The sequence below is a fragment of the Oncorhynchus nerka genome, linkage group LG5 (genome assembly GCF_034236695.1).
Source record: "Oncorhynchus nerka isolate Pitt River linkage group LG5, Oner_Uvic_2.0, whole genome shotgun sequence".
NCBI lineage: Eukaryota > Metazoa > Chordata > Actinopteri > Salmoniformes > Salmonidae > Oncorhynchus > Oncorhynchus nerka.
The window spans coordinates 2,515,844-2,543,785 of NC_088400.1; the positions used below are offsets into that span (position 1 = coordinate 2,515,844).

General features: G+C 48.6%; 1 protein-coding gene across 1 annotated transcript in view; it reads left to right on the forward strand.

Moving 5' to 3' along the window:
* Positions 1 to 259: 259 nt before the first annotated feature.
* flt4 (fms related receptor tyrosine kinase 4) overlaps positions 260 to 27,942 on the forward strand; it is a gene marked incomplete at its 5' end in the record, with an annotated part of 116,916 nt that continues 89,233 nt past the window's right edge. Inside the window, 2 exon segments of the mRNA XM_065019015.1 lie at positions 260 to 366; positions 6,814 to 7,202. Coding sequence (XP_064875087.1) covers positions 260 to 366; positions 6,814 to 7,202 — 496 coding nt within the window.

The window sequence follows — 27,942 nt, forward strand, 5'->3', positions numbered from 1 at the left end:
ATGGTCTATGATTTGGTTGGTGCATCAGTGAATAGATAGAGATGGTCTATGATTTGGTTGGTGCATCCTGATCAGTGAATAGATAGAGATGGTCTATGATTTGGTTGGTGCATCCTGTTGGGTTGATCCTGATCAGCGTGACATTAAGGGGGTTTGACAGTCTTTTTAAACCAATACACACTAATTTACCTCTGTGGGAATCTGTTTCTCATCAAATCAGTGTTTTGAGTGTCAGCGTCCAATCATATGACTTTGTTTTGTTCCCTCAGGGTTGGTGATTGGCTATTCTATGACTCCGCCCACCCTTGACAGCCCCAAAGAAGACCTTGTGATCCACGCAGATGAAACACTGACCATTACATGCAGGTAGAGTACTGTCTCTCTGTCTCTCTGTCTCTCTGTCTCTCTGTCCATTACATGCAGGTAGAGTACTGTCTCTCTGTCTCTCTGTCTCTCTGTCCATTACATGTAGATAGAGTACTGTCTCTCTGTCTCTCTGTCCATTACATGCAGGTAGAGTACTGTCTCTCTGTCTCTCTGTCTCTCTGTCTCTCTGTCCATTACATGCAGGTAGAGTACTGTCTCTCTGTCTCTCTGTCTCTCTGTCTCTCTGTCCATTACATGCAGGTAGAGTACTGTCTCTCTGTCTCTCTGTCTCTCTGTCTCTCTGTCTCTCTGACCATTACATGTAGGTAGAGTACTGTCTCTCTGTCTCTCTGTCTCTCTGTCTCTCTGTCCATTACATGTAGGTAGAGTACTGTCTCTCTGTCTCTCTGTCTCTCTGTCTCTCTGTCCATTACATGCAGGTAGAGTACTGTCTCTCTGTCTCTCTGTCTCTCTGTCTCTCTCTCTCTATGTCTCTCTGTCCATTACATGCAGGCAGAGTACTGTCTCTCTGTCTCTCTGTCTCTCTGTCTCTCTGACCATTACATGTAGGTAGAGTACTGTCTCTCTGTCCAAGCTTTGATCATTTGAAAAAGCTTTGTAGTGTTCGGGCAAAATCCAAAACGTGCACCCCCTGGGGTCTCGAGGACCGAGTTTGGGAAACGCTCTCCTAACTGAAAATAGCTCTATTTTAAAATCGCATACTATACATCTTTACAGTGTTTAATTTAAACAACTTAAACCAAGTAGAAAAGATAATGGAACTGTATATACAGTCTGAAGTTTACTTAGGTTGTAGTCATTAAAACTCGTTTTTCAAGAACTCCACAAATTTCTTCTTAACAAACTATAGTTTTGGCAAGTTGGTTTGGACATCGAACTTGTGCATGACACCAGTCATTTTTATAGCAATTGTTTACAGACAGATTATTTCACTTATAATTCACTGTATCACAATTCAAAATGGGTCAGAAGTTTACATACACTAAGTTGACTGTTCCTTTAAACAGCTTGGAACATTCCAGAGAATGATGTCATGGCTTTAGAAGCTTCTGATAGGCTAATTGACATCATTTGAGTCAATTGGAGGTGTACCAGTGGATGTATTTCAAGGTCTACCTTCAAACTCTGTGCCTTTTTGCTTGACATCATGGGAAAATCAAAAGAAATCAACTAAGACCTCAGAATTTTTTTGGGACTTCCACAAGTCTGGTTTAAAATAAATAGTAGACCACAAGTCGGGTTCATCATTGGGAGCAATTTCCAAACGCCTGAAGGTACAACGTTCATCTGTACAAACAATAGTACGCAAGTATAAACACCATGGGACCCTGCAGCCATCATACCGCTCAGGAAGGAGACGCGTTCTGTCTCCTAGAGATGAACGTACTTTGGTGCGAAAAGTGCAAATCAATACCAGAACAACAGCAAAGGACCTTGTGAAGATGCTGGAGGAAACACTCAATGGAGAAATGTCCTCTGGTTTGATGAAACAAAAACAGAACTGTTTGGCCATAATGACCATCGTTATTTTTGGAGGAAAAAGGGGGAGGTTTGTAAGTCGAAGATCACCATCCCAACCATGAAGCACGGGGGTGGCAGTATCATGTTGTGGGGGTGCTTTGCTGCAGGAGGGACTGGTGCACTTCACAAAATAGATGGCATCATGAGGTAGGAAAATTATGTGGATATTTTGAAGCAACATCTCAAGACAATAGTCAGGAAGTTAACGTTTTGTCCCAAATGGGTCTTCCAAATGGACAATGACACCAAGCATACTTCCAAAGTTGTGGAAAATGGCTTAAGGACAACAAAGTCAAGGTATTGGAGTGGCCATCACAAAGCCCTGACCTCAATCCTATAGACAATTTGTGAGTAGAACTGAAAAAGCGTGTGTGAGCAAGGAGGCCTACAAACCTGACTCAGTTACACCAGCTCTGTCAGGAGGAATGGGCCAAAATTCACCCAGGTTATTGTGGGAAGCTTGTGGAAGGATTTAGAGGCACTTCTACCAAATACTAATTGAGTGTATGTAAACTTCTGACCCACTGGGAATGCGATGAAAGAAATAAAAGCTGAAATAAACCATTCTCTCTACTATTATTCTGACATTTCACATTCTTAAAATAAATTGTGATATTATTGTGATCCTAACTGACCTAAGACAGGGAATTTTTACTAGGATTAAATGTCAGGAATTGTGAAAAACTGAGTTTAAATGTATTTGGCTGAGGTGCATGTAAACTTCCGACTTCAACTGTATATATATTTATGAACTTATCAACAATCAACTAAATAAAAGGTAGACAATCAGGCCCCCATTGGTTTTGTAATGTTTGAGCATAAGAACACAGCATTAGCCATGTCAAAATGTCTCTCAGGTCAATGTCAAATGTTCTGTCAGGTCAATGTCAAATGTTCTCTCAGGTCAATGTCAAATGTTCTCTCAGGTCAATGTCAAATGTTCTGTCAGCTCCATGTCAAATGTTCTGTCAGCTCCATGTCAAATGTTCTGTCAGCTCCATGTCAAATGTTCTGTCAGGTCAATGTCAAATGTTCTCTCAGGTCAATGTCAAATGTTCTCTCAGGTCAATGTCAAATGTTCTGTCAGCTCCATGTCAAATGTTCTGTCAGCTCCATGTCAAATGTTCTGTCAGGTCAATGTCAAATGTTCTCTCTGGTCAATGTCAAATGTTCTCTCAGGTCCATGTCAAATGTTCTCTCAGGTCAATGTCAAATGTTCTCTCAGCTCCATGTCAAATGTTCTCTCAGGTCCATGTCAAATGTTCTCTCAGGTCAATGTCAAATGTTCTCTCAGGTCCATGTCAAATGTTCTCTCAGGTCAATGTCAAATGTTCTCTCAGGTCCATGTCAAATGTTCTGTCAGCTCCATGTCAAATGTTCTGTCAGCTCCATGTCAAATGTTCTGTCAGCTCCATGTCAAATGTTCTCTCAGGTCAATGTCAAATGTTCTGTCAGCTCCATGTCAAATGTTCTCTCAGGTCAATGTCAAATGTTCTCTCAGGTCAATGTCAAATGTTCTCTCAGGTCAATGTCAAATGTTCTCTCAGGTCAATGTCAAATGTTCTGTCAGCTCCATGTCAAATGTTCTCTCAGGTCAATGTCAAATGTTCTCTCAGGTCAATGTCAAATGTTCTCTCAGGTCAATGTCAAATGTTCTGTCAGCTCCATGTCAAATGTTCTCTCAGGTCAATGTCAAATGTTCTCTCAGGTCAATGTCAAATGTTCTCTCAGGTCAATGTCAAATGTTCTGTCAGCTCCATGTCAAATGTTCTCTCAGGTCAATGTCAAATGTTCTCTCAGGTCAATGTCAAATGTTCTCTCAGGTCAATGTCAAATGTTCTGTCAGCTCCATGTCAAAATGTCTCTCAGGTCAATGTCAAATGTTCTCTCAGGTCAATGTCAAATGTTCTCTCAGGTCAATGTCAAATGTTCTGTCAGCTCCATGTCAAAATGTCTCTCAGGTCAATGTCAAATGTCTCTCAGCTCCATGTCAAATGTTCTCTCAGGTTAGGGTTAGAGGTTAGGGTTAGGGGTTAGTGTTAGGGGTTAGGGTTAGGGGTTAGTGTTAGGGGTTAGTGTTAGAGGTTAGTGTTAGGGGTTAGGGTTAGGGGTTAGGGGTTAGATTTAGGGGTTAGGGTTAGAGGTTAGTGTTAGAGGTTAGGGTTAGGGGTTAGTGTTAGGGTTTAGGGTTAGTGTTAGGGATTAGGTTTAGGGGTTAGGGTTAGGGGTTAGGTTTAGTGTTAGGGTTAGGTTTAGGGGTTAGGGTTAGGGGTTAGTGTTAGGGGTTAGGGGTTAGTGTTAGGGGTTAGGGTTAGTGTTAGGGGGTTAGGTTTAGGGGTTAGGGTTAGGGGTTGGGTTTAGGGGTTAGGGTTAGGAGTTAGTGTTAGGGGTTAGGGTTAGTGTTAGGGGTTAGTGTTAGGGGTTAGGGTTAGTGTTAGGTGTTAGGGGTTAGGTTTAGGGGTTAGGGTTAGGGGTTAGGTTTAGGGGTTAGGGTTAGGGGTTAGTGTTAGGGGTTAGTGTTAGGGGTTAGGTTTAGGGTTTAGGGTTAGGGGATAGGGTTAGGGTTAGGGTTAGGGTTAGGGTTAGGGGTTAGGGGTTAGGGGTTAGTGTTAGGGGTTAAGGTTAGGTGCCTTGAAGGAAAACAGTTTGGGAACCCCTGGGGTAGTGACTTGGTATCCCCCTTTCCCTATAAATATACCATTTGGTAGAGGAGCTGGCTGACTGTCTCTACCATCATGGGGGACATCAGTTGGATTCTGCTGACTGTCTCTACCATCATGGGGGACATCAGTTGGATTCTGCTGACTGACTGTCTCTACCATCATGGGGGACATCAGTTTGATTCTGCCGGCTGTCTCTAACATCATGGGGGAAATCAGTTGGATTCTGCTGACTGACTGTCTCTACCATCATGGGGGAAATCAGTTGGATTCTGCTGACTGACTGTCTCTACCATCATGGGGGACATCAGTTGGATTCTGCTGACTGTCTCTACCATCATGGGGGAAATCAGTTGGATTCTGCTGGCTGACTGTCTCTACAATCATGGGGGAAATCAGTTGGATTCTGCCGGCTGTCTCTACCATCATGGGGGACATCAGTTGGATTCTGCTGACTGTCTCTACCATCATGGGGGACATCAGTTGGATTCTGCTGACTGTCTCTACCATCATGGGGGACATCAGTTGGATTCTGCTGACTGTCTCTACCATCATGGGGGACATCAGTTGGATTCTGCTGACTGACTGTCTCTACCATCATGGGGGAAATCAGTTGGATTCTGCTGACTGACTGTCTCTACCATCATGGGGGACATCAGTTGGATTCTGCTGACTGACTGTCTCTACCATCATGGGGGAAATCAGTTGGATTCTGCTGACTGACTGTCTCTACCATCATGGGGGACATCAGTTGGATTCTGCTGACTGTCTCTACCATCATGGGGGACATCAGTTGGATTCTGCTGACTGTCTCTGCCATCATGGGGGACATCAGTTCGATTCTGCCGGCTGACTGTCTCTACCATCATGGGGGACATCAGTTGGATTCTGCCGGCTGACTGTCTCTACCATCATGGGGGACATCAGTTGGATTCTGCCGGCTGTCTCTAACATCATGGGGGACATCAGTTCGATTCTGCCGGCTGACTGTCTCTACCATCATGGGGGACATCAGTTGATTTTCTGACTGATATCTGTTCATGAAGCCCTCTATGGGGGAAATCCATCATGGGGGACATCAGTTGGATTCTGCTGACTGTCTACCATCATGGGGGACATCATGCTGGGGGACATCAGTTGGATTCTGCTGACTGTCTCTACCATCATGGGGGACATCAGTTGGATTCTGCTGGCTGACTGTCTCTACCATCATGGGGGACATCAGTTGGATTCTGCTGGCTGACTGTCTCTACCATCATGGGGGACATCAGTTGGATTCTGCTGACTGTCTCTACCATCATGGGGGACATCAGTTGGATTCTGCTGACTGTCTCTACCATCATGGGGGACATCAGTTGGATTCTGCCGGCTGACTGTCTCTACCATCATGGGGGACATCAGTTTGATTCTGCCGGCTGTCTCTAACATCATGGGGGACATCAGTTGGATTCTGCCGGCTGTCTCTACCATCATGGGGGAAATCAGTTGGATTCTGCCGGCTGACTGTCTCTACCATCATGGGGGACATCAGTTGGATTTTGCCGGCTGACTGATATCTCGTTCATGAAGCCCTGAGGTGTCATATTTCCCCATATTTGAATTAATTTTACACCAAGGAGGTGTGGGATGGGGTGAAGAATAAGAGAGGGGGAAACACACACACACACCCCTCTAGACAGAGCAGTATTATGATTCCCCCCCCCCCCCCACACACACACACACACACACACACACACACACACACACACACACACCCACCCCTCTAGACAGAGCAGTATTATGATTCCCCCCCACACACACACACACACACACACACACACACACACACACACACCCACCCTCTAGACAGAGCAGTATTATGATTCCCCCCACACACACACACACACACACACCCCTCTAGACAGAGCAGTATTATGATTCCCCAGCACGCCTGCACTCATTAATATAATACACTATATATAATATCTATAGCCATCTCTGCTCTGCTTTCCCTTCCTCTCCCACACACACACACACACACACACACACACACACACACACACACACACACACACACACACACACACACACACACACACACACACACACACACGCTATTTCACAATCTGTCGCAGTCGCTAACGTCACACACCTGACATTTGTACAGCCCTAACCTTTTCTGATTGGTTGAAAACCTAATTGACCCATCTGTGACCTCTCACTTGACCTTTCTTCTGACCTTTAACCCCTAACCTCTGACCTCCAGGGGTCAGCGTACTCTGTCCTGGGTGTGGCCTGAGACGACCCTGGTGGGAGAGGAGCTGACTGACCGTCAGGCCGGACCCTGGCCCAGCAGAGCCCCAGGGAGAGAGGCCAAGACTGGGTCTGGAACCCCTGTTTGTACCCCCGGGGCTGGAGTTGTGGGAGACCACCCCGTGGCCACGGAGGGGACTGGTACGCCTGCTTCGGTCCCTGTCCAGAGAAGGGGAGTCAGCATCCTGGAGTGTCCAGGGGAGCCTGGAAGGCCGTATTGCAAGACCCTGGTCCTCACTGGAGCTAAAGGGAATGATACAGGGTACTACCGCTGTTACTACAGAGATGTCAAGGCCGTCATCGACGGGACCACGGCTGCTACTCTATATGTGTTTGTCAGAGGTGAGTTTATACACAGAGAGAGACGCAAGCACACATCCTGTTACTCTCTCACACACACACACACAAACACACACACACACACACACACACACACACAAACACACACACACACACACCCACAAACACACACACACACAAACACACACACGGATACCTGCATTTTCACACACACACACACACACACAAACACACACACGGATACACGCACACACACACACACGGATACACACATTCACACACACACACACGCACACACACACGGATACACACATACACACGGATACACACATACACACGGATACACGCACACACTCACAAACACACACACACACACACATTCACACATTCACACACAAACACACATCCGCATGGTTTTTGGTCAGCGCCAGTGTTAGCGTCATCATCGTGGTCATCTCTTGGGTATGACTGTCATTGTTAAAGTGATGCTCCAGACTGTCATTGTTAAAGTGATGCTCCAGACTGTCATTGTTAAAGTGATGCTCCAGACTGTCATTGTTAAAGTGATGCTCCAGACTGTCATTGTTAAAGTGATGCTCCAGACTGTCATTGTTAAAGTGATGCTCCAGACTGTCATTGTTAAAGTGATGCTCCAGACTGTCATTGTTAAAGTGATGCTCCAGAACATTAGTATAATTTCAGCCAGTAGTCACGAGCCAAAACGGGTCCCCGTTTATTGTGTACTTCGTCATCCATTCCCCGTTTATTGTGTACAACGTCATCCATTCCCCGTTTATTGTCTACAACATCATCCATTCCCCGTTTATTGTGTACCTTGTCATCCATTCCCCGTTTATTGTGTACTTCGTCATCCATTCCCCGTTTATTGTGTACAACGTCATCCATTCCCCGTTTATTGTCTACAACATCATCCATTCCCCGTTTATTGTGTACAACATCATCCATTCCCCGTTTATTGTGTACTTCGTCATCCCTTCCCCGTTTATTGTGTACAACGTCATCCATTCCCCGTTTATTGTCTACTACGTCATCCATTCCCCGTTTATTGTCTACTACGTCATCCATTCCCCATTTATTGTCTACTACGTCATCCATTCCCCGTTTATTGTCTACTACGTCATCCATTCCCCGTTTATTGTCTACTACGTCATCCATTCCCCGTTTATTGTCTACTTCGTCATCCATTCCCCGTTTATTGTGTACAACGTCATCCATTCCCCGTTTATTGTCTACAACATCATCCATTCCCCGTTTATTGTGTACTACGTCATCCATTCCCCGTTTATTGTCTACTACGTCATCCATTCCCCGTTTATTGTGTACTACGTCATCCATTCCCCGTGTATTGTCTACTTTGTCATCCATTCCCCGTTTATTGTGTACTACGTCATCCATTCCCCGTTTATTGTCTACTACGTCATCCATTCCCCGTTTATTGTCTACTACGTCATCCATTCCCCGTTTATTGTGTACAACATCATCCATTCCCCGTTTATTGTCTACTACGTCATCCATTCCCCGCTTATTGTCTACTACGTCATCCATTCCCCGTTTATTGTGTACTATGTCATCCCTTCCCCGTTTATTGTCTACTACGTCATCCATTCCCCGTTTATTGTGTACTACGTCATCCCTTCCCCGTTTATTGTCTACTACGTCATCCATTCCCAGTTTATTGTGTACTACGTCATCCCTTCCCCGTTTATTGTCTACTACGTCATCCATTCCCCGTTTATTGTCTACAACATCATCCATTCCCCGTTTATTGTGTACAACATCATCCATTCCCCGTTTATTGTGTACAACATCATCCATTCCCCGTTTATTGTGTACAACATCATCCATTCCCCATTTATTGTGTACAACGTCATCCATGTCCCAGAATTGGCTGTTGTTTACAACGTCATTCTCGTCAAATTATCACATATTGAGCAACAACTGTCCCGGTTTAGGGACACCGATCCTGTAGAGGTTTAACATCCCGGACAGCATCTTTCATCTAACGTGAACTAACTCACTTTTGTACATCGCCTTGGTCCGTACAATTGACCTAATTTCAACTCCCAAAAACATAATACTTCCAGGTCAGCTGTAATATCAATACCATTATGAAGCACAATTTCTCCCCCTTTCCAACAACATCCATGACGAGACCTTTATGATGCCCATCTCTGTATGGTTCAAGAAGGCAATGAGATCCGTCTTTCTAAAGATGTCATGTGGGGAAACGACACCTATTGTGTTACGGTGATAAGGAGAGATGTCGTGTGGGGAAGCGACACCTATTGTGTTACGGTGAGAAGGAGAGATGTCGTGTGAGGAAGCGACACCTATTGTGTTACGGTGAGAAGGAGAGATGTCGTGTGAGGAAGCGACACCTATTGGTGAGAAGGAGAGATGTCGTGTGAGGAAGCGACACCTATTGGTGAGAAGGAGAGATGTCGTGTGAGGAAGCGACACCTATTGTGTTACGGTGAGAAGGAGAGATGTCGTGTGAGGAAGCGACACCTATTGCGTTACGGTGAGAAGGAGAGATGTCGTGTGAGGAAGCGACACCTATTGGTGAGAAGGAGAGATGTCGTGTGAGGAAGCGACACCTATTGCGTTACGATGAGAAGGAGAGATGTCGTGTGAGGAAGCGACACCTATTGGTGAGAAGGAGAGATGTCGTGTGAGGAAGCGACACCTATTGGTGAGAAGGAGAGATGTCGTGTGAGGAAGCGACACCTATTGTGTTACGGTGAGAAGGAGAGATGTCGTGTGGGGAAGCGACACCTATTGGTGAGAAGGAGAGATGTCGTGTGGGGAAGCGACACCTATTGTGTTACGGTGAGAAGGAGAGATGTCGTGTAAGGAAGCGACACCTATTGGTGAGAAGGAGAGATGTCGTGTGAGGAAGCGACACCTATTGGTGAGAAGGAGAGATGTCGTGTGAGGAAACGACACCTATTGTGTTACGGTGAGAAGGAGAGATGTCGTGTGAGGAAGCGACACCTATTGGTGAGAAGGAGAGATGTCGTGTGAGGAAGCGACACCTATTGGTGAGAAGGAGAGATGTCGTGTGAGGAAACGACACCTATTGCGTTACGGTGAGAAGGAGAGATGTCGTGTGGGGAAGCGACACCTATTGTGTTACGGTGAGAAGGAGAGATGTCGTGTGAGGAAGCGACACCTATTGTGTTACGGTGAGAAGGAGAGATGTCGTGTGAGGAATCGACACCTATTGGTGAGAAGGAGAGATGTCGTGTGAGGAAGCGACACCTATTGCGTTACGGTGAGAAGGAGAGATGTCGTGTGAGGAAGCGACACCTATTGGTGAGAAGGAGAGATGTCGTGTGAGGAAGCGACACCTATTGGTGAGAAGGAGAGATGTCATGTGGGGAAGCGACACCTATTGGTGAGAAGGAGAGATGTCGTGTGAGGAAGCGACACCTATTGGTGAGAAGGAGAGATGTCGTGTGAGGAAGCGATACCTATTGGTGAGAAGGAGAGATGTCATGTGGGGAAGCGACACCTATTGGTGAGAAGGAGAGATGTCGTGTGAGGAAGCGACACCTATTGTGTTACGGTGAGAAGGAGAGATGTCGTGTGAGGAAGCGACACCTATTGGTGAGAAGGAGAGATGTCGTGTGAGGAAGCGACACCTATTGTGTTACGGTGAGAAGGAGAGATGTCGTGTGAGGAAGCGACACCTATTGGTGAGAAGGAGAGATGTCGTGTGAGGAAGCGACACCTATTGGTGAGAAGGAGAGATGTCGTGTGGGGAAGCGACACCTATTGTGTTACGGTGAGAAGGAGAGATGTCGTGTGAGGAAGCGACACCTATTGTGTTACGGTGAGAAGGAGAGATGTCGTGTGAGGAAGCGACACCTATTGGTGAGAAGGAGAGATGTCGTGTGAGGAAGCGACACCTATTGCGTTACGGTGAGAAGGAGAGATGTCGTGTGAGGAAGCGACACCTATTGGTGAGAAGGAGAGATGTCGTGTGAGGAAGCGACACCTATTGGTGAGAAGGAGAGATGTCATGTGGGGAAGCGACACCTATTGGTGAGAAGGAGAGATGTCGTGTGAGGAAGCGACACCTATTGGTGAGAAGGAGAGATGTCGTGTGAGGAAGCGACACCTATTGGTGTGAAGGAGAGATGTCGTGTGGGGAAGCGACACCTATTGGTGAGAAGGAGAGATGCCGTGTGAGGAAGCGACACCTATTGTGTTACGGTGAGAAGGAGAGATGTCGTGTGAGGAAGCGACACCTATTGGTGAGAAGGAGAGATGTCGTGTGAGGAAGCGACACCTATTGGTGAGAAGGAGAGATGTCGTGTGAGGAAGCGACACCTATTGGTGAGAAGGAGAGATGTCGTGTGAGGAAACGACACCTATTGCGTTACGGTGAGAAGGAGAGATGTCGTGTGAGGAAGCGACACCTATTGGTGAGAAGGAGAGATGTCGTGTGAGGAAGCGACACCTATTATGTTACGGTGAGAAGGAGAGATGTCGTGTGAGGAAGCGACACCTATTGGTGAGAAGGAGAGATGTCGTGTGAGGAAGCGACACCTATTGGTGAGAAGGAGAGATGTCATGTGGGGAAGCGACACCTATTGGTGAGAAGGAGAGATGTCGTGTGAGGAAGCGACACCTATTGGTGAGAAGGAGAGATGTCGTGTGGGGAAGCGACACCTATTGGTGAGAAGGAGAGATGCCGTGTGAGGAAGCGACACCTATTGTGTTACGGTGAGAAGGAGAGATGTCGTGTGAGGAAGCGACACCTATTGGTGAGAAGGAGAGATGTTGTGTGAGGAAGCGACACCTATTGTGTTACGGTGAGAAGGAGAGATGTCGTGTGAGGAAGCGACACCTATTGGTGAGAAGGAGAGATGTCGACACCTATTGGTGAGGGAGATGTCGTGTGGGGAAGCGACACCTATTGGTGAGAAGGAGAGATGTCGTGTGAGGAAGCGACACCTATTGGTGAGAAGGAGAGATGTCGTGTGAGGAAGCGACACCTATTGTGTTACGGTGAGAAGGAGAGATGTCGTGTGAGGAAGCGACACCTATTGGTGAGAAGGAGAGATGTCGTGTGAGGAAGCGACACCTATTGGTGAGAAGGAGAGATGTCGTGTGAGGAAACGACACCTATTGCGTTACGGTGAGAAGGAGAGATGTCGTGTGAGGAAGCGACACCTATTGGTGAGAAGGAGAGATGTCGTGTGAGGAAGCGACACCTATTGGTGAGAAGGAGAGATGTCGGGTGAGGAAGCGACACCTATTGGTGAGAAGGAGAGATGTCGTGTGGGGAAGCGACACCTATTGGTGAGAAGGAGAGATGTCGTGTGAGGAAGCGACACCTATTGGTGAGAAGGAGAGATGTCGTGTGAGGAAGCGACACCTATTGGTGAGAAGGAGAGATGTCGGGTGAGGAAGCGACACCTATTGGTGAGAAGGAGAGATGTCGTGTGAGGAAGCGACACCTATTGGTGAGAAGGAGAGATGTCGTGTGAGGAAGCGACACCTATTGGTGAGAAGGAGAGATGTCGTGTGAGGAAGCGACACCTATTGGTGAGAAGGAGAGATGTCGTGTGAGGAAGCGACACCTATTGCGTTACGGTGAGAAGGAGAGATGTCGTGTGAGGAAACGACACCTATTGCGTTACGGTGAGAAGGAGAGATGTCGTGTGAGGAAACGTCTTTTTTCACTCGATCTGTCCAACTTATCACCTTATCGCCCCTAAAATGTAAAAAATAAAAACAAAATCACTATAAAGAGTTGATATAATGTGTAATTTACATACCTATTACCATGTCGACCAACGCTCGAAGAGAAACATAGTTCACACCCCACATTTTGAAGTCAACACAGTCTCTACAGTCCCATTAGTTTTCATTGCAGCCTCGTTTGAATGCTGCGGTTGCGCACATTTGTATGGAATGGGGTTAGTCACCATTACATGGTTCACCAACCTCAATCTCCAACTCACCCAAGACATTCATGTTTAGGGACACCGATCCTGTAGAGGTTAATTTGTTCTATCTCTGGACCTGAACAGTTGCTGAGGTATGGTTTATCTATCTATCCATCTATTTTAGTCCAGTTCTGTGTCATGCCTTGAGAATGACCCTGTGGTCTGTTAGTCACCCTGTGGTCTGTTAGTAGTCCGTTAGTCACCCTGTGGTCTGTTAGTCATCCTGTGGTCTATTAGTCATCCTGAGGTCTGTTAGTCATCCTGTGGTCTATTAGTCATCCTGTGGTCCGTTAGTCACCCTGTGGTCTGTTAGTCATCCTGTGGTCTGTTAGTCACCCTGTGGTCTGTTAGTCACCCTGTGGTCCGTTAGTCACCCTGTAGTCCGTTAGTCACCCTGTGGTCTGTTAGTCACCCTGTGGTCTGTTAGTAGTCCGTTAGTCACCCTGTGGTCTGTTAGTCACCCTGTGGTCTGGTAGTCATCCTGTGGTCTGTTAGTCACCCTGTGGTCTGTTAGTAATCCGTTAGTCATCCTGTGGTCTGTTAGTCACCCTGTGGTCTGTTAGTCACCCTGTGGTCCGTTAGTCACCCTGTGGTCCGTTAGTCACCCTGTGGTCCGTTAGTCACCCTGTGGTCCGTTAGTCAACCTGTGGTCTGTTAGTCACCCTGTGGTCTGTTAGTAGTCCGTTAGTCACCCTGTGGTCTGTTAGTAATCCGTTAGTCACCCTGTGGTCTGTTAGTCACCCTGTGGTCTGTTAGTAGTCCGTTAGTCACCCTGTGGTCTGTTAGTAATCCGTTATTCACCCTGTGGTCTGTTAGTCATCCTGTGGTCTGTTAGTCACCCTGTGGTCCGTTAGTCACCCTGTGGTCTGTTAGTCATCCTGTGGTCTGTTAGTCACCCTGTGGTCTGTTAGTCACCCTGTGGTCCGTTAGTCACCCTGTGGTCCGTTAGAGGAAGAGGAAGAGAGAGGAGAGGAGGGGAAGGGAGAGGAGAGGAGAGGAGGGGAAGGGAGATGAGAGGAGGGGAGAGGAGAGGAAGGGAGCAGTAAAATAGAACTAACAGGCGGCAGGATAAAAGTGGGACCATGTGGCTCCAATTACCCTGCCGGACCTCATCACCTCGCCCCCTTAGGGTGCCATTCGGGACACAAACAATAACACCCCTCTCCTCACAGCCATGACCCTCATCTCTCATCCTCCTAACAACATAACACCCCTCTCCTCACAGCCATGACCCTCATCCCTCCCTCCTAACAACATAACACCCCTCTCCTCACAGCCATGACCCTCATCTCTCATCCTCCTAACATCATAACACCCCTCTCCTCACAGCCATGACCCTCATCTCTCATCCTCCTAACATCATAACACCCCTCTCCTCACAGCCATGACCCTCATCTCTCATCCTCCTAACAACATAACACCCCTCTCCTCACAGCCATGACCCTCATCCCTCCCTCCTAACATCATAACACCCCTCTCCTCACAGCCATGACCCTCATCCCTCCCTCCTAACATCATAACACCCCTCTCCTCACAGCCATGACCCTCATCCCTCATCCTCCTAACAACATAACACCCCTCTCCTCACAGCCATGACCCTCATCCCTCATCCTCCTAACATCATAACACCCCTCTCCTCACAGCCATGACCCTCATCTCTCATCCTCCTAACAACATAACACCCCTCTCCTCACAGCCATGACCCTCATCTCTCATCCTCCTAACATCATAACACCCTCTCCTCACAGCCATGACCCTCATCTCTCATCCTCCTAACATCATAACACCCCTCTCCTCACAGGCATGACCCTCATCCCTCCCTCCTAACATCATAACACCCCTCTCCTCACAGCCATGACCCTCATCTCTCATCCTCCTAACATCATAACACCCCTCTCCTCACAGCCATGACCCTCATCCCTCCCTCCTAACATCATAACACCCCTCTCCTCACAGCCATGACCCTCATCCCTCCCTCCTAACATCATAACACCCCTCTCCTCACAGCCATGACCCTCATCCCTCCCTCCTAACATCATAACACCCCTCTCCTCACAGCCATGACCCTCATCTCTCATCCTCCTAACATCATAACACCCTTCTCCTCACACATCCATGACCCTCATCTCTCATCCTCCTAACATCATAACACCCCCTCTCCTCACAGCCATGACCCTCATCCCTCATCCTCCTAACATCATAACACCCTCTCCTCACAGCCATGACCCTCATCTCTCATCCTCCTAACATCATAACACCCCTCTCCTCACAGCCATGACCCTCATCCCTCCCTCCTAACAACATAACACCCTCTCCTCACAGCCATGACCCTCATCCCTCATCCTCCTAACATCATAACACCCTCTCCTCACAGCCATGACCCTCATCCCTCCCTCCTAACATCATAACACCCCTCTCCTCACAGCCATGACCCTCATCCCTCCCTCCTAACATCATAACACCCCTCTCCTCACAGCCATGACCCTCATCCCTCCCTCCTAACAACATAACACCCCTCTCCTCACAGCCATGACCCTCATCCCTCCCTCCTAACATCATAACACCCCTCTCCTCACAGCCATGACCCTCATCCCTCCCTCCTAACATCATCCCTCTCCTCATACCTGGGGTGATTTATTGTTGAGTTGTTTAACTATTTAGGCTGTGTGTATTTTCTCAGCTCTATCTGTGTATTTGGCCACACACTGCAACCATTGTTTCAGCAGCAGGAACTGGTTGCTCTGAGCTGCTGGGGAAGAACAGAACTATATAAGGAGAGAAAGAGAGAGACAGCTAGAGAGAGAGACAGCTAGAGAGAGAGACAGCGAGAGAGAGAGACAGTGAGAGAGAGAGACAGCTGGAGAGAGACAGCTAGAGAGAGAGACAGCTGGAGAGAGACAGCTAGAGAGAGAGACAGCTAGAGAGAGAGACAGCTAGAGAGAGAGACAGCTAGAGAGAGACAGCGAGAGAGAGAGAGAGACAGCTAGAGAGAGAGACAGCGAGAGAGAGAGACCGCTAGAGAGAGAGACAGCTGGAGAGAGACAGATAGAGAGCGAGACAGCTAGAGAGAGAGACAGCTAGAGAGAGAGGCAGCTATAGAGAGAGACAGCTAGAGAGAGAGACAGTTAGAGAGAGAGAGACAGCTAGAGAGAGAGATACAGCTAGAGAGGGAGACAGCTAGAGAGAGAGACAGCGAGAGAGAGAAAGAGAGACAGCTAGAGAGACAGCTGGAGAGAGACAGCTAGAGAGAGAGAGACAGCTAGAGAGAGAGAGACAGCTAGAGAGAGAGACAGCGAGAGAGAGACAGCTAGAGAGAGACAGCTAGAGAGGGAGAAAGCTAGAGAGATAGACAGCTAAAGAAGGAGACAGCTAGAGAGGGAGACAGCTAGAGAGAGAGACAGCTAGAGAGAGAGAGACAGCTAGAGAGAGAGACAGCTAGAGAGAGAGACAGCGAGAGAGAGACGGCTAGAGAGAGAGACAGCTAGAGAGAGAGACAGCTAGAGAGGGAGACAGCTAGAGAGAGAGACAGCTAGAGAGAGAGGCAGCTAGAGAGAGAGGCAGCTAGAGAGAGAGACAGCGAGAGAGAGACGGCTAGAGAGAGAGACAGCTAGAGAGAGAGAGACAGCTAGAGAGAGAGAGACAGTTAGAGAGAGAGAGACAGCTAGAGAGAGAGAGACAGCTAGAGAGAGAGACAGCTAGAGAGATAGACAGCGAGAGAGAGAGACAGCTAGAGAGAGAGACAGCGAGAGAGAGACGGCTAGAGAGAGACGGCTAGAGAGAGAGAGACAGCTAGAGAGAGAGGCAGCTAGAGAGAGAGGCAGCGAGAGAGAGACGGCTAGAGAGAGAGAGACAGCTAGAGAGAGAGAGACAGCTAGAGAGAGAGAGACAGATAGAGAGAGAGACGGCTAGAGAGAGACAGCTAGAGAGAGAGAGACAGCTAGAGAGAGAGACAGCGAGAGAGAGACAGCTAGAGAGAGAGACAGCTAGAGAGAGAGGCAGCTAGAGAGAGAGGCAGCTAGAGAGAGAGACAGCGAGAGAGAGACGGCTAGAGAGAGAGAGACAGCTAGAGAGAGAGAGACAGCTAGAGAGAGAGGCAGCTAGAGAGAGAGACAGCGAGAGAGAGACGGCTAGAGAGAGAGAGACAGCTAGAGAGAGAGAGACAGCTAGAGAGAGAGACAGCGAGAGAGAGACAGCTAGAGAGAGAGACAGCTAGAGAGAGAGAGACAGCTAGAGAGAGAGAGACAGCTAGAGAGGGAGACAGCTAGAGAGAGAGAGACAGCTAGAGAGAGAGACAGCTAGAGAGAGAGAGACAGCTAGAGAGAGAGACAGCTAGAGAGAGAGACAGCGAGAGAGAGACGGCTAGAGAGAGAGACAGCTAGAGAGAGAGACAGCTAGAGAGGGAGACAGCTAGAGAGAGAGACAGCTAGAGAGAGAGGCAGCTAGAGAGAGAGACAGCGAGAGAGAGACGGCTAGAGAGAGTGAGACAGCTAGAGAGAGAGAGACAGCTAGAGAGAGAGAGACAGCTAGAGAGAGAGACGGCTAGAGAGAGACAGCTAGAGAGAGAGAGACAGCTAGAGAGAGAGACAGCGAGAGAGAGACAGCTAGAGAGAGAGACAGCTAGAGAGAGAGGCAGCTAGAGAGAGAGGCAGCTAGAGAGAGAGACAGCTAGAGAGAGAGACAGCGAGAGAGAGACGGCTAGAGAGAGAGAGACAGCTAGAGAGAGAGAGACAGCTAGAGAGAGAGACAGCGAGAGAGAGACAGCTAGAGAGAGAGAGACAGCTAGAGAGAGAGAGACAGTTAGAGAGAGAGAGACAGCTAGAGAGAGAGAGACAGCTAGAGAGGGAGACAGCTAGAGAGAGAGACAGCTAGAGAGAGAGGCAGCTAGAGAGAGAGACAGCTAGAGAGAGAGACAGCGAGAGAGAGACGGCTAGAGAGAGAGAGACAGCTAGAGAGAGAGGCAGCTAGAGAGAGAGACAGCAAGAGAGAGACGGCTAGAGAGAGAGAGACAGCTAGAGAGAGAGAGAGAGATAGAGAGAGAGACGGCTAGAGAGAGACAGCTAGAGAGAGAGACAGCGAGAGAGAGACAGCTAGAGAGAGAGACAGCTAGAGAGAGAGGCAGCTAGAGAGAGAGGCAGCTAGAGAGAGAGAGACAGCGAGAGAGAGACGGCTAGAGAGAGAGAGACAGCTAGAGAGAGAGAGACAGCTAGAGAGAGAGACAGCGAGAGAGAGACAGCTAGAGAGAGAGACAGCTAGAGAGAGAGAGACAGTTAGAGAGAGAGACAGCTAGAGAGAGAGAGACAGCTAGAGAGAGAGAGACAGCTAGAGAGAGAGACAGCTAGAGAGAGAGGCAGCTAGAGAGAGAGACAGCTAGAGAGAGAGACACGAGAGAGAGACGGCTAGAGAGAGAGAGACAGCTAGAGAGAGAGAGACAGCTAGAGAGAGAGAGACAGCTAGAGAGAGAGACGGGTAGAGAGAGAGACAGCTAGAGAGGGAGACAGCTAGAGAGAGAGACAGCTAGTGAGAGAGGCAGCTATAGAGGGAGACAGCTAGAGAGAGAGACAGTTAGAGAGAGAGAAACAGCTAGAGAGAGAGAGACAGCTAGAGAGGGAGACAGGTAGAGAGAGACAGGTAGAGAGAGAGGCAGCTAGAGAGGGAGACAGCTAGAGAGAGAGACAGGTAGAGAGAGAGACGGCTAGAGAGAGAGACAGCTAGAGAGAGAGAGACAGCTAGAGAGAGAGAGACAGTTAGAGAGAGAGAGACAGCTAGAGAGAGAGAGACAGCTAGAGAGAGAGACAGCTAGAGAGATAGACAGCGAGAGAGAGAGACAGCTAGAGAGAGAGACAGCGAGAGAGAGACTTTCTAGAGAGAGACGGTCATGAGAGAGAGAGAGACAGCTAGAGAGAGAGGCAGCTAGAGAGAGAGGCAGCAGAGAGAGACGGCTAGAGAGAGAGAGACAGCTAGAGAGAGAGACAGCTAGAGAGAGAGAGACAGATAGAGAGAGAGACGGCTAGAGAGAGACAGCTAGAGAGAGAGAGACAGCTAGAGAGAGAGACAGCGAGAGAGAGACAGCTAGAGAGAGAGACAGCTAGAGAGAGAGGCAGCTAGAGAGAGAGGCAGCTAGAGAGAGAGAGCGAGAGAGAGAGCTAGAGAGAGAGAGACAGCTAGAGAGAGAGAGACAGCTAGAGAGAGAGGCAGCTAGAGAGAGAGACAGCGAGAGAGAGACGGCTAGAGAGAGAGAGACAGCTAGAGAGAGACAGCTAGAGAGAGAGACAGCGAGAGAGAGACAGCTAGAGAGAGGACAGCTAGAGAGAGAGAGACAGCTAGAGAGAGAGAGACAGCTAGAGAGGAGACAGCTAGAGAGAGAGACAGAGACAGCTAGAGAGAGAGAGACAGCTAGAGAGAGAGACAGCTAGAGAGAGAGACAGCGAGAGAGAGAGACGGCTAGAGAGAGAGACAGCTAGAGAGAGAGACAGCTAGAGAGGGAGACAGCTAGAGAGAGAGACAGCTAGAGAGAGAGGCAGCTAGAGAGAGAGACAGCGAGAGAGAGAGACAGCTAGAGAGAGTGAGACAGCTAGAGAGAGAGAGACAGCTAGAGAGAGAGAGACAGCTAGAGAGAGAGACGGCTAGAGAGAGACAGCTATGTGAGAGAGAGAGACAGCTAGAGAGAGAGACAGCGAGAGAGAGACAGCTAGAGAGAGAGACAGCTAGAGAGAGAGGCAGCTAGAGAGAGAGGCAGCTAGAGAGAGAGACAGCTAGAGAGAAGACAGCGAGAGAGAGACGGCTAGAGAGAGAGAGACAGCTAGAGAGAGAGAGACAGCTAGAGAGAGAGACAGCGAGAGAGAGACAGCTAGAGAGAGAGACAGCTAGAGAGAGAGAGACAGTTAGAGAGAGAGAGACAGCTAGAGAGAGAGAGACAGCTAGAGAGGGAGACAGCTAGAGAGAGAGACAGCTAGAGAGAGAGGCAGCTAGAGAGAGAGACAGCTAGAGAGAGAGACAGCGAGAGAGAGACGGCTAGAGAGAGAGAGACAGCTAGAGAGAGAGGCAGCTAGAGAGAGAGACAGCAAGAGAGAGAGCTAGAGAGAGAGAGACAGCTAGAGAGAGAGAGAGAGATAGAGAGAGAGACGGCTAGAGAGAGACAGCTAGAGAGAGAGACAGCGAGAGAGAGACAGCTAGAGAGAGAGACAGCTAGAGAGAGAGGCAGCTAGAGAGAGAGGCAGCTAGAGAGAGAGAGACAGCGAGAGAGAGACGGCTAGAGAGAGAGAGACAGCTAGAGAGAGAGACAGCTAGAGAGAGAGACAGCGAGAGAGAGACAGCTAGAGAGAGAGACAGCTAGAGAGAGAGAGACAGTTAGAGAGAGAGAGACAGCTAGAGAGAGAGAGACAGCTAGAGAGAGAGAGACAGCTAGAGAGAGAGACAGCTAGAGAGAGAGGCAGCTAGAGAGAGAGACAGCTAGAGAGAGAGACAGCGAGAGAGAGAGCTAGAGAGAGAGAGACAGCTAGAGAGAGAGAGACAGCTAGAGAGAGAGACAGCTAGAGAGAGAGACGGGTAGAGAGAGAGACAGCTAGAGAGGGAGACAGCTAGAGAGAGAGACAGCTAGTGAGAGAGGCAGCTATAGAGAGAGACAGCTAGAGAGAGAGACAGTTAGAGAGAGAGAAACAGCTATTGGAGAGAGAGAGACAGAGAGAGGGAGACAGGTAGAGAGAGACAGGTAGAGAGAGAGGCAGAGAGAGGGAGACAGCTAGAGAGAGAGACAGGTAGAGAGAGAGCTAGAGAGAGACAGCTAGAGAGAGAGAGACAGCTAGAGAGAGAGAGCGAGAGAGAGACAGCTAGAGAGAGAGACAGCTAGAGAGAGAGGCAGCTAGAGAGAGAGGCAGCTAGAGAGAGAGACAGAGAAGAGAGAGAGCTAGAGAGAGAGAGACAGCTAGAGAGAGAGAGACAGCTAGAGAGAGAGGCAGCTAGAGAGAGAGAGCGAGAGAGAGACGGCTAGAGAGAGAGAGAGCTAGAGAGAGAGAGACAGCTAGAGAGAGAGACAGAGAGAGAGACAGCTAGAGAGAGAGACAGCTAGAGAGAGAGAGACAGCTAGAGAGAGAGAGACAGCTAGAGGGAGACAGCTAGAGAGAGAGAGACAGCTAGAGAGAGAGACAGCTAGAGAGAGAGAGACAGCTAGAGAGAGAGACAGCTAGAGAGAGAGACAGCGAGAGAGAGAGCTAGAGAGAGAGACAGCTAGAGAGAGAGACAGCTAGAGAGGGAGACAGCTAGAGAGAGAGACAGCTAGAGAGAGAGGCAGCTAGAGAGAGAGACAGTGAGAGAGAGACGGCTAGAGAGAGTGAGACAGCTAGAGAGAGAGAGACAGCTAGAGAGAGAGAGACAGCTAGAGAGAGAGAGCTAGAGAGAGACAGCTAGAGAGAGAGAGACAGCTAGAGAGAGAGACAGCGAGAGAGAGACAGCTAGAGAGAGAGACAGCTAGAGAGAGAGGCAGCTAGAGAGAGAGGCAGCTAGAGAGAGAGACAGCTAGAGAGAGAGACAGCGAGAGAGAGACGGCTAGAGAGAGAGAGACAGCTAGAGAGAGAGACAGCTAGAGAGAGAGACAGCGAGAGAGAGACAGCTAGAGAGAGAGAGACAGCTAGAGAGAGAGAGACAGTTAGAGAGAGAGAGACAGCTAGAGAGAGAGACAGCTAGAGAGAGAGGCAGCTAGAGAGAGAGACAGCTAGAGAGAGAGACAAGAGAGAGACGGCTAGAGAGAGAGAGACAGCTAGAGAGAGAGGCAGCTAGAGAGAGAGACAGCAAGAGAGAGACGGCTAGAGAGAGAGAGACAGCTAGAGAGAGAGAGAGAGATAGAGAGAGAGACGGCTAGAGAGAGACAGCTAGAGAGAGAGACAGCGAGAGAGAGACAGCTAGAGAGAGAGACAGCTAGAGAGAGAGGCAGCTAGAGAGAGAGGCAGCTAGAGAGAGAGAGACAGCGAGAGAGAGACGGCTAGAGAGAGAGAGACAGCTAGAGAGAGAGAGACAGCTAGAGAGAGAGACAGCGAGAGAGAGACAGCTAGAGAGAGAGACAGCTAGAGAGAGAGAGACAGTTAGAGAGAGAGAGACAGCTAGAGAGAGAGAGACAGCTAGAGAGAGAGAGACAGCTAGAGAGAGAGACAGCTAGAGAGAGAGGCAGCTAGAGAGAGAGACAGCTAGAGAGAGAGACAGCGAGAGAGAGACGGCTAGAGAGAGAGAGACAGCTAGAGAGAGAGAGACAGCTAGAGAGAGAGACGGGTAGAGAGAGAGACAGCTAGAGAGGGAGACAGCTAGAGAGAGAGACAGCTAGTGAGAGAGGCAGCTATAGAGAGAGACAGCTAGAGAGAGAGACAGTTAGAGAGAGAGAAACAGCTAGAGAGAGAGAGACAGCTAGAGAGGGAGACAGGTAGAGAGAGACAGGTAGAGAGAGAGGCAGCTAGAGAGGGAGACAGCTAGAGAGAGAGACAGGTAGAGAGAGAGACACATATTTCCCTCAGATTACACAGATCCACAAAGAATTAGAAAACAAATCTCCCTGTAGGGATTTGATAATCTGATCTGTGGGGGGTAGACTGCTCTGTGGAGGGTAGACTGATCTGTGGGGGGTAGACTGATCTGTGGGGGTAGACTGCTCTGTGGAGGGTAGACTGCTCTGTGGGGGTAGACTGCTCTGTGGGGGGTAGACTGATCTGTGGGGGGTAGACTGCTCTGTAGGGGTAGACTGCTCTGTGGGGGGGGTAGACTGATCTGTGGGGGGTAGACTGCTCTGTGGGGAGTAGACTGCTCTGTGGGGGTAGACTGCTCTGTAGGGGGTAGACTGCTCTGTAGGGAGTAGACTGCTCTGTAGGGGGTAGACTGCTCTGTAGGGGGTAGACTGCTCTGTAGGGAGTAGACTGCTCTGTAGGGGGTAGACTGCTTTGTAGGGAGTAGACTGCTCTAGACTGATCTGTGGGGAGTAGACTGCTCTGTGGGGGTAGACTGCTCTGTAGGGGGTAGACTGCTCTGTGGGGGTAGACTGCTCTGTGGGGGGTAGACTGCTCTGTGGGGGGTAGACTGCTCTGTGGGGGTAGACTGCTCTGTGGGGGGTAGACTGATCTGTGGGGGTAGACTGCTCTGTAGGGGGTGAACTGCTCTGTGGGGGTAGACTGATCTGTCCTGTTCTGTTCTAAAGTAGTGCACTATATAGGGAATAGGGCCCTGGTCTAAAGTAGTGCACTATATAGGGAATAGGGCCCTGGTCTAAAGTAGTGCACTATATAGGGAATAGGGCTCTGGTCTAAAGTAGTGCACTATATAGGGCCCTGGTCTAAAGTAGTGAATAGGGCTCCATTTGGGATGCAGAATGTTATGATTACCAAACGATAACTAGACTATATACACAGAGTACCAGTACTGAGTCAATGAGTAACCTGACTATATACACAGAGTACCAGTACTGAGTCAATGAGTAACCTGACTATATACACAGAGTACCAGTACTGAGTCAATGAGTAACCTGACTATATACACAGAGTACCAGTACTGAGTCAATGAGTAACCTGACTATATACACAGAGTACCAGTACTGAGTCAATGAGTAACCTGACTATATACACAGAGTACCAGTACTGAGTCAATGAGTAACCTGACTATATACACAGAGTACCAGTACTGAGTCAATGAGTAACCTGACTATTTACACAGAGTACCAGTACTGAGTCAATGAGTAACCTGACTATATACACAGAGTACCAGTACTGAGTCAATGAGTAACCTGACTATATACACAGAGTACCAGTACTGAGTCAATGAGTAACCTGACTATATACACAGAGTACCAGTACTGAGTCAATGAGTAACCTGACTATATACACAGAGTACCAGTACTGAGTCAATGAGTAACCTGACTATATACACAGAGTACCAGTACTGAGTCAATGAGTAACCTGACTATATACACAGAGTACCAGTACTGAGTCAATGAGTAACCTGACTATATACACAGAGTACCAGTACTGAGTCAATGAGTAACCTGACTATATACACAGAGTACCAGTACTGAGTCAATGAGTAACCTGACTATATACACAGAGTACCAGTACTGAGTCAATGAGTAACCTGACTATATACACAGAGTACCAGTACTGAGTCAATGAGTAACCTGACTATTTACACAGAGTACCAGTACTGAGTCAATGAGTAACCTGACTATATACACAGAGTACCAGTACTGAGTCAAATAGGTAACCTGACTACAGTGGGGCAAAAAAATATTTAAAAAGATGAGAGAGGCCTGTAATTTTCATCATAGGTACACTTCAACTATGACAGACAAAATGAAAAAAAAAATCCAGAAAATCACATTGTATGATTTTTAATGAATTTATTTGCAAATTATGGTGGAAAATAAGTCTAAAGGTCTTACTTACATTGGCTTTGGAGAGCGAGATCACACATTCACCCGGAACAGCTGGTGCTCTCATGCATGGTTCAGTATTGCTTGCCTCGAAGCGAGCATAGAAGGCATTTAAAGTTGCTCGTCTGGTAGGTTCATGTCACTGGGCAGCTCGCGGCCTGATTGTTATTGTGATAGTTTGCATCTGACGAGCGTCAGCATAGTAGGATTCGATCTTGGTCCTGTATTGATGCTTTTCCTGTTTGATGGCTCGTCGGAGGTCATAGTGGGATTTCTAACATTGGTTAGATTGTAACATTGCAGCTCTAACATTGGTGTGGTAAACTCCTCAATGTTATCAGATGAAACCCAGAACATATTCCAGTCTGTGCTAGTGAAACAGTCCTGTAGCTTAGCATTCGCCTCATTGGACTTCTGTATTGAGCACATCACTGGTAGTTCCTGTTTGAGTTTTTTTGCTTGTACGCAGGAATCACGAGGACGATGGACACAATGGGGGAAACATTAAGTTAAGATCAGTGCAACAACAAAAAAAAACACACTAAATGATTTGTTTTCCTTTCCTTCAGACTATTTTCTTATTTTTTTACCAGCTCCTCATGTGTGTCCGTAGGGCTGTTTGGATGCAGACAATGTCTGTGAAATCTAGATCACGTCCCAGTAACATACACAGAGAGAAACCCGGGAAAACATCAAAGTCATTTTTAGAGCAACACATTAGAGAGAGATCACGTTCACCTATCAGACCGATATCCTGATTAAACTGTCTTGCTGTTTAATGAAAACAATCAGGATCCTGCAACCATTGTTTCTGGTTGCTCTGAGCTGCTGGGGAAGAACAGAACTATATAAGGAGAGAAAGAGAGAGACAGCTAGAGAGAGAGACAGCTAGAGAGAGAGACAGCGAGAGAGAGAGACAGTGAGAGAGAGAGACAGCTGGAGAGAGACAGCTAGAGAGAGAGACAGCTGGAGAGAGACAGCTAACTGTTTATTTGTTGAGCTGTTCTGTTGTGTTGTATTGCCTTGATAAGTAGAGCGAGCAAAGATTTTTTATAACTAACCCAAGATAAACCACCGCCTGTTGTTTTGAATGGGAGCAAATTAATCCTAGTCGGCAGAACAATGCAAGGAGGTGGGCAAAGATAAGCACGAGAGCCAATTGGCGCGTTTTGGCATTGTAGTGGCATATTTTCTCTATTCCATCCAATAAATATGACCACTGCCCTGGCGAAAGAGGGGCTATGTGGTGGTGGTGTAGGTGGCATGGTGTCAGACCTCACTACCCTCTGGAGAGCCTTACGGTTGTGGACAGAGCAGTTGCCGTACCAGGCGGTGATACAGCCCAACAGGATGCTCTCAATTGTGCATCTCTAAAGGTTTGTGAGGGTTTTAGGTGACAAGTCCATTTTCTTTAGCCTCCTGAGGTTGAAGAGGCGCTGCTGCGCCTTCTTCACGATGCTGTCTGTGTGGGTGGAGCATTTCAGTTTGTCCATGATGTGTACGCGGAGGAACTTAAAACTTTTCCACCTCTCCACTACTGTCCCATTGATGATATGGGGGGGGGGGGGGGTTCTCCCTGAAGTCCACGATCATCATCTTTTGTTTTGCTAACGTTGAGTTGTTGAGGTTGTTTTCCTGACACCACACTCCAAGGGCCCTCACTTCCTCCCTGTAGGCTGTCTCGTCATTGTTGGTAATCAAGCCCACTACTGTTGTGTCATCTGCCAACTTGATGATTGAGTTGGAGGTGTGAGTGGCCACGCAGTCATGGGTGAACTGGGAGTACAGGAGGGAGCTGAGCATGCACCCTTGTGGGGCCCCAGTGTTGAGGATCAGGGGGGTGCAGATGTTGTTTCGTACCTTCACCACCTGGGGGCGGCCCGTCAGGAAGTCAAGGACCCAGTTGCACAGGGCGGGGTTGCAACCCAGGGTCTCCAGCTTAATGATGAGTTTGGAGGGTCTATGGTGCTGAATGCTGAGCTGTAGTCGATGAACAGCATTCTTACATAGGTATTATCCAGATGGGATAGGGCAGTGTGCAGTGTGATGGCGAATGCATCGTCTGTGGACCTAAACAACGATTTGTCAAAGGGTAAAGTCAAAACATCGTCCACTCTGTTCGTAACAGATTTTAGTTCTGGGAACAGAAAACTGTATTGATTTCAAATGTTTCATCAAGGAGAAAATTATCAGAATGTCAGTCTCCCTCTGCCAGCCACTGGGCTTCCTCTCAGCACCATATTTGGTAGTGCTAGGAAACACCAATGCTTCACATTTTATACATCCGGTGTGAAACATCTGGCTCATTGTTCTATCTGTGGCGCTAGGAGCAAATTACTAGATTGCAATATTGGGGCGGCAGGTAGCCTAGTGGTTAGAGTGGAGGGGCGGCAGGTAGTCTAGTGGTTAGAGTGGAGGGGCGGCAGGTAGCCTAGTGGTTAGAGTGGAGGGGCGGCAGGTAGCCTAGTGGTTAGAGGGAGGGGCGGCAGGTAGCCTAGTGGTTAGAGGGAGGGGCGGCAGGTAGCCTAGTGGTTAGAGTGGGAGGGGAGGCAGGTAGCCTAGTGGTTAGAGTGTAGGGAGGCAGGTAGCCTAGTGGTTAGAGTGTAGGGGACGGCAGGTAGCCTAGTGGTTAGAGTGGAGGGGGCGGCAGGTAGCCTAGTGGTTAGAGTGTAGGGACGGCAGGTAGCCTAGTGGTTAGAGTGGAGGGGCGGCAGGTAGCCTAGTGGTTAGAGTGGAGGGGCGGCAGGTAGCCTAGTGGTTAGAGTGGAGGGGCGGCAGGTAGCCTAGTGGTTAGAGTGTAGGGACGGCAGGTAGCCTAGTGGTTAGAGTGGAGGGACGGCAGGTAGCCTAGTGGTTAGAGGAGAGGTGGCAGGTAGCCTAGTGGTTAGAGCGTAGAGGTGGCAGGTAGCCTAGTGGTTAGAGTGTATGGGAGGCAGGTAGCCTAGTGGTTAGAGTGGAGGGGCGGCAGGTAGCCTAGTGGTTAGAGTGGAGGGGCGGCAGGTAGCCTAGTGGTTAGAGTGTAGGGACGGCAGGTAGCCTAGTGGTTAGAGTGGAGGGGCGGCAGGTAGCCTAGTGGTTAGAGTGTAGAGGTGGCAGGTAGCCTAGTGGTTAGAGTGTATGGGAGGCAGGTAACCTAGTGGTTAGAGCGTTGAGGTGGCAGGTAGCCTAGTGGTTAGAGCGTAGAGGTGGCAGGTAGCCTAGTGGTAAGAGTGTAGGGTAGGCAGGTAAGCCTAGTGGTTAGAGTGTAGGGTAGGCAGGTAGCCTAGTGGTTAGAGTGTAGGGGCGGCAGGTAGCCTAGTGGTTAGAGTGTAGAGGTGGCAGGTAGCCTAGTGGTTAGAGCGTAGAGGTGGCAGGTAGCCTAGTGGTAAGAGTGTAGGGTAGGCAGGTAAGCCTAGTGGTTAGAGTG